This window comes from Diuraphis noxia, unplaced genomic scaffold (genome assembly GCF_037042655.1).
Source record: "Diuraphis noxia isolate RWA-SAM2 unplaced genomic scaffold, SU_Dnox_SAM2 contig0001, whole genome shotgun sequence".
Lineage (NCBI taxonomy): Eukaryota > Metazoa > Arthropoda > Insecta > Hemiptera > Aphididae > Diuraphis > Diuraphis noxia.
In genome coordinates, this window is record NW_028301711.1 from 56,813,009 (window position 1) to 56,819,782 (window position 6,774).

The 6,774-nt window shown below is 28.5% G+C and overlaps 1 protein-coding gene and 1 pseudogene across 1 annotated transcript; both read right to left on the reverse strand.

The window, feature by feature from the left end:
* Nucleotides 1-2,573: 2,573 nt before the first annotated feature.
* On the reverse strand, nt 2,574-4,129 carry LOC149060991 (uncharacterized; annotated as a pseudogene).
* A 256-nt stretch (nt 4,130-4,385) lies between these two features.
* On the reverse strand, nt 4,386-6,172 carry LOC107172838 (protein ZBED8-like). Its single transcript, XM_089230800.1, has 2 exons — nt 5,578-6,172; nt 4,386-5,101 (listed from the first exon to the last, which is right to left on the reverse strand). Exons 1-2 carry the CDS (start codon nt 6,170-6,172, stop codon nt 4,386-4,388), a joined length of 1,311 nt encoding a protein of 436 aa, XP_089086926.1.
* Nucleotides 6,173-6,774: the final 602 nt, after the last annotated feature.

Here is a 6,774-nt window from a genome sequence, read left to right on the forward strand (position 1 = left end):
ATTCCAGAATCTTTTTCAAGTGGACATAAATAATGTCAAGAATAATTTACAAATGGAAGTCATTGAACTTCAAAATGACGAGGTTCTAAAAAATTATTTTCGGGAAGCAACTTGTTTACGCAATCCGTCGTTAAACTCGTACCGCTATAGATAACGTGCAACGGATTGAAATTATTGCGCTCTGGTGGTAACTGTATCAACTAGTTTCGGGAAAAGTTATATTGAACACATATAGACAATAGCTTATAATAACATAGGTACAACTATTATAAATTAATTATATTTGTGTTATTAAATGTTTGCTTCACAAAATGTTATTGTATTATCTGTTGATAACTGATTTCGACTTGCACATTGAAGTTTTTGAAAATTTTGAATTTAAAAATTTATAATGAATAATTTAGTGATCAAATATGGTTTCCAGAGTATTATTCCAAACTTTATTTTCCCAAATAATAAAGGATTAAATTTATATCAAAGTGGTCATGTATTCAATGTGGAAGAACATAGACTTGGAAATAGTTTTTGTAAAATTATAGGTTTTGTTGTTCGACAAACAAGTGTAACATTAGAACCATACAAAGTAGAACTGGAAGTAAGATACTTGAACAGTTAATTAATTTTTAAATTATAATTAGAAATAAATATATTTTGCACCTTCAACATTAAAATTATGTCAAGTATTATCTAATTTATTGTTGCAAATATTTGAGTAGATGTATAAATTGACCTAATTTTATATATCAGTAAAGGTTTATTGTTTAAATACTAAGTATACTACTATTAGAATTTTTTTTTTGTTATTAAAAATAATTTTCCTTCATTAATAATTTTCAATAGGTTACAAACTATAATATTTTTCTATACCTGATACTAAAATATTAATTTAATACCTATTTGATTTTTAAACTGTTTAAAATATTAAATTAAGTATAAATTAGTGTTTGAGACATTTAAATTAAAGATTTTGAACATGTATTTTTTATAAATTGATACAAACTAATAAGTCAATAGATATTATATTTTAATTTTTCTTCTATAATTTATTCAATATTATCACAACATTTATACAACTTCTTAAGTAAAATAGGTTTTACATCTACTTTTTGTTCTCAATTCAACTACGGGATATAACACTAGGTACGTCTTAATGTAAAATGTAAAATTGTTTATTACATTTTAACAGTTGGATGATGCAAGAAATTTAAAGTATGCTTCTTGCCAATGTCCTGCTGGATCTGGAAGTAGATGTAAACATATAGTGGCTGTAATTGCTTATGTTAATTCAGAAGATGGTACATCTAAAACAGATGAACCACAACAATGGGGGAAACCATCAAAGATGGGTGAAAAAATGTATAAAAAAGGGAAGCAGATTTCTGAACCTTTCCCTTCTAAAAGATTAAAATTAGATATAAAGAGTTTAACCCACGATGAACTTATTCAGCATCATAATGTATTAAAAATTCCATGTACTTTAAGTTTAAACCTAACACAAGAAAAACGTACAGATATTGAAAGGACTTGTCAAAATGTAATGAATTATATAATAAATGATTTAGAGGATCATTTTCTTACAGAACAAAATAATACATACTTGTCCGAAATAATAGACAAACAAACTCTATCTTATACTACAAATACGTACTATATATTTCCATTAAATTTTAAAGAACATACAATTTATCACCAAGAAGTAAATGTAAATGAAGAAATTATCAAACAAATTTTTAATCAAACATTAAGTCAATCTAATGATAAACTTTGGTCTCATCATAGAAAAATACGTATATCAGCTAGTTTAAAGGCTCACAAAATAAAAGTTTCAAGAAATACATCAATAAATGGACAAACACGTTTGGCAATGTCTTTGATTAATGAAAACACTATTACTGGACAAGGTTTAAGTAATGTGTTATATGGTTCTCAAACTGAGAAAAAGGCAATTGAAATTTTTAGTACAATGTTCAATTTAAAAGTTTTAAAATGTGGCTTAGTTGTTCATAAAGACCAATCTTGGCTCTGTGCTAGTCCAGATGGTTTAATAATAAAAAATAACAAGATTAATTCTGCACTAGAAATCAAGTGTCCAATTTCATGCAAAAAAAAACATATTATTAATCCAGATACAGGTGAATCTAACTTAAAATATCTTAAACTTCAACAAGGAAAAATAATTTTAAACCCCAGGCATATGTATTACACTCAAATACAAATAATATTACATTGTACTAATTTGAATACTTGTAATTTGTTCATTTTTAATGAAATAGACCCTTTACTTTTAGTCATTGAGAAAGATATAACATTTTTAAATAATATTATTCCTAAATTAAATGAATTTTACTTCGCATATTATTTACCAAATTTGTGTGCTTAAGGAATATGAAATAAACATTAATTTGAATACAAATATGTATATTATATTTAATTTAAGCAAAATATAAAATTATATTATAATATGTACAATGTTTAAGCTTAACTCTTTATTTTTTGTTATTATGTTTAAAATATTATTTCTGAAATAAATTTAACAATAAATTTAATATAATAATATTACTTAAAATCAATTACTATTGTTTAATTATTGGACTACTTAAATTAACTAAAATACAACACATTAACAAAATATCATCTATGTGTGGTAAAAGATTAATAGTTATCTTGTTGAACACATTAAATAATTTTAGTCTAGCAAAAAATCTCTCTACATGTATCCTTACACTTGCAACATTGTAAGTAATTCTTCTTCAGAAAATCTACGGTTGTGTAATGTTGGAGGCATAACTAGTATAGAATTTTGACCTTCTATCCCAGATTTTATACCAGGAAAACCTTTGTCAGCAAGTACTTCATCCCCAATTTCAAGTTTATCTAAGAACCCACAATCATTCGTAATAAAGGAATCACTAGACCTGCCACCATATGCTTTTGATAAAAAGCTTACCATCCCATTAGGGGTAATAGCCACAAGTACCTTCACAGTATAACAACCTTTATAGTGAGAATACATATATACTCTTTGTTTTATAGTTTTGGGTTGTTCGACTCTGATTTCAGAGCAATCTATGATACATCTACAGTTTGGATAATTTTTTTTGAATACAACAGGTAGAGTATTCAAAATAGTATCTTTAGAAGGCCAAAATATTAAATCTTTGCATTTTTTAGACAAAATGTGTAAACATTCTAAAAAAACTCTACTAACAGTAGTTCTGTGAATTTTGAAAAAAACACTCAGTGCAGAATAAGTTAAACCTAACTTAAGTTTTATTAAAAAAATCAAAAGATAATTTTCTTTACTTAGAATAGTCTGAGAGTTTATATTATTTGGTATTAATGATAGCAGAAAGTCAAATATTTTAAACGTTATGCCTGTTATGTCTTTTAATGATTGCTCAGATTCAATGGATTGAAAACCATGGAAAGTATTACAAGATAAACAAGAATTATTGTTTGATGACTCTATACCACAAGACTTATCTTCAGTTTTTGGTTTATTAAATTCCATAAAATTGTTCGGAATAGTCACTTGAGTTGCAGCATTATTTCCTTTGTACTCACAATTAAATACAAAATAATTTTCTATTCCATCAAATGCTACTTGGGTAGATTTGTTGATCATAGTTTTATTATAACTGCATACTGAATCATTCAATTCTATTAAGCTTTCAGAGATATTAGTTGTAACAGTAGAACTTAAAGTATTGGATTCTAATGCTTGTCGTTTTTTAGAACGTTCATATCTTGCATTCTTTTGTTCTTGGTTAGTTTCCTTAAATTTATATACCTTTGGGAAAATAGTAGGAATGTAGGATGGGCTGCTAGGATCATGTGATCTTTTGTTCCCTATAAAATGAGCACTACAAATAAGAGTACGCGGTTGTGGACGCCAAGGTTTACCATCTTCTCTACAAAATAAACATAATTAATTATTTCAATTTGACTATTATTAATTAATCTTGATCAGAAGAACAAATTATACTTACTGAACTCGATTGACTGCTCTAATCCATTTTTCTTTCAATGCTACTTCATATTTTCTATTAGGAAAACTATAAAACACTATGCCTGTACTGTTTTTATAAGTATTAGAACAATTTACAACGCAGCAATTGTTTTTCGACATTTCAAGTGAAATTATTGAAAATAAAATAGAACTTCTAAATCATAGGTTCTTAACCTTATCGGGGTCGTGGACCCCTTTGATTTATAAAGTATAAGCACGGACCCCTCCCCCCCCCCCCCAAAAAAAAAAAAAAAAATTAAAAAAACTACAATTTTTATTTTAATTATTTTTAATGATAATAATACTAAGAGTTAATACATTATTAAATTATTCTAAATAATCACTTTTTTATAGTTAAAATTTATACATACAAGTTTTAATGTGACATTTGCTGTTGTTTTGACTGCAATATTGCTTTGAAATCTGGGACCGTATTAGACAAAGCAACTCGCATATCGTCCTTGATGTCCAATCGATTTCTTGATTTTGTTTTGATTGTGACCATTGTAGAAAATCCTGACTCACAAAGATATGTAGTGGCAAATGGAATCAAAAATTCCATTGCCCTGAATACAGCTCGCGGATAAGCCTTCGTCAACGTACACCAAAATTCGATTAAATTTTTTGTTCGAAAATCATGGTGTGCCATTTCTTTTGATCTCAGATCAATTAATTCGTCTTTAACGAGGTCTGAATCATCAATTGTCTCCAAGTCTACGAGAAAAGGATTTCGGAACCATATTTCTGCTTTTGAATATGTAGAATCAAAATAATTGCTAAATGAATTTGTAAGCACGTCAAGATGTTCACAAATTTGTGTTTGTATGGAACTAGACAAAGCAGTATTATTTTTTGAAAGTTCGTGTTCAAGTGTTGGAAAGTTTGCTAAATTTTCCGATTGAAATCTTCTTTTCCACAGAGGAACTTTATTCACAAATGCATTTATTTTTTCGGACGCGTCCATAATCGTCACTTCTCGTCCTTGAATCGAAGTATTTATTTCGTTCAAATGACTAAAAATATCTGTTAAATAGGCCAATCCATGAATGAACTCAATATTATCAAAATGTTTTGAGAGTGAGCTTTGCCTTTCTATTAAAAAATAAGAAATTTCATCTCGAAGTTCATACAAACGTTTCAAAACTTATTGTCCTCTGGAAAGCCAACGTACTTCTGTATAGTAAAGAAGAACTTCATGTTCAGCTCCCATTTCTTGGCATAAAACTTTGAAAAGTCGGTGATGTAAGGCTCTAGATCTGATGAAATTAACAACTTTGACTGCAGTCATCATAATCTCTTTTAGATCGGTTGGTAGAGTTCTTGATGCCAAAGCGTGACGATGCAGAAAGCAATGAGTGATGACGATATCGGGAATTTCATTTTTCATCAAAGCTGTAAAACCAGATGATTTACCAAGCATCGCAGGAGCGCCATCGGTACACAGCGAACCAAGTTTTTTTTATAATTTATTTTATGCTTCGAAAAAAAATTAATAATCATTTCAAACACGTCTATTGCCTTCGTAGTTTTTAAAAGTGGTTGACAAAATAGGAATTCTTCTTTACTACTTCCAGAATGTATGTAACGTACAAAAACTAATAATTGGCTGCATTGAGAAATATCTGTACTTTCATCCAACTGCATACTGAATGGAAATTGTGTTGAATCTAATTCCGCAATTACTTGTTCCAAAATGTTAGTTGACATATCAGAAATTCTTGAGTGAATTGTGTCATTTGACAAAGGCACAGCTTCAATTTTTTTGCGTTGTTCCATACCACAAACCAGTTCTACCATTTCTAATGCACATGGTTTTATTAGGGATTCGCCAATTGTATGTGGTTTTTTATTTTTAGCAATACGGTACGCTACTTTGTAAGATGCTTCGAGACATGGTTTTTGTGGAGGTACAAATCCAAGTTTAGGCAATGTACCGGATTTTTCAAAACGGGCTTTTTTAGTTTGAAAGACTTCCAAACCATCTGATGTATGTTGAGGATGTACCGAAACTAGGTGTTCTTTAAGTTTGGTTGGTTTCATGCTCGAATTTGCTAGGATTTTTCCACAGATAAAACATTGTGGTTTTTGCGTACCATCGCGTTCGGTAGTAAATGTAAAACCAAATAACATATATGATTTATCGTATTTTCTTTTTTTCGACATAGTAATATTATTAAATTGTAAGTAAAATTAAACTTACGGTGAACGAAAATTTGAGTGAATATACAGGGTGATTTTTTTATCATGAACCAGTTAATATCTCGGTAAGTATTAGGAATTTTAAAATAATTTTTTTTTTAAACTTTCTAGGTTTTACTATTTTACACTGTGTTACAATTTTCATAATTTTAACTACCTCCCTTATTAGATAAAACACTATCAACTTTAGATTTTCAAATGGTAATACCTATTTTTAATAACGAAAATCTATAAACATACTGAAAAAAATAATTTTAACGTTTACAGAATTTTATTTGAGTAATTAGTTTGCGACTTATTAATGCTTAAATATTCGTTCAATTTGCTGCTACTGGGCAATTTTACAAACCCAACAGTAAAAACCAGAAGTCAAAATGAAATTTTATCTCAATTTAACAATACCCATAACGGTCATTATCGATAATAACAAGATAGATAAACAATACCAATAAAAGAAAAAAAAAAAAAAAAAAGGTGTCTTATCATCACTCCCACCCGAACGCCAAGTGTCGGTGAACGACTAGCCAGCAGAAGCGCAGCTGTATCAGCTATAAAGTATAAAAATA

Excerpts from the sequence above, each read along its gene's own strand:
- LOC107172838 (XM_089230800.1), bottom strand. The coding sequence starts at position 6,172 with ATGTCGAAAAAAAGAAAATACGATAAATCATATATGTTATTTGGTTTT. Across the intron at positions 5,102-5,577 it reads ACGTTACATACATTCTGGAA|AAAGGCAAAGCTCACTCTCA; the intron begins GTAGTAAAGAAG and ends ATTTTTTAATAG.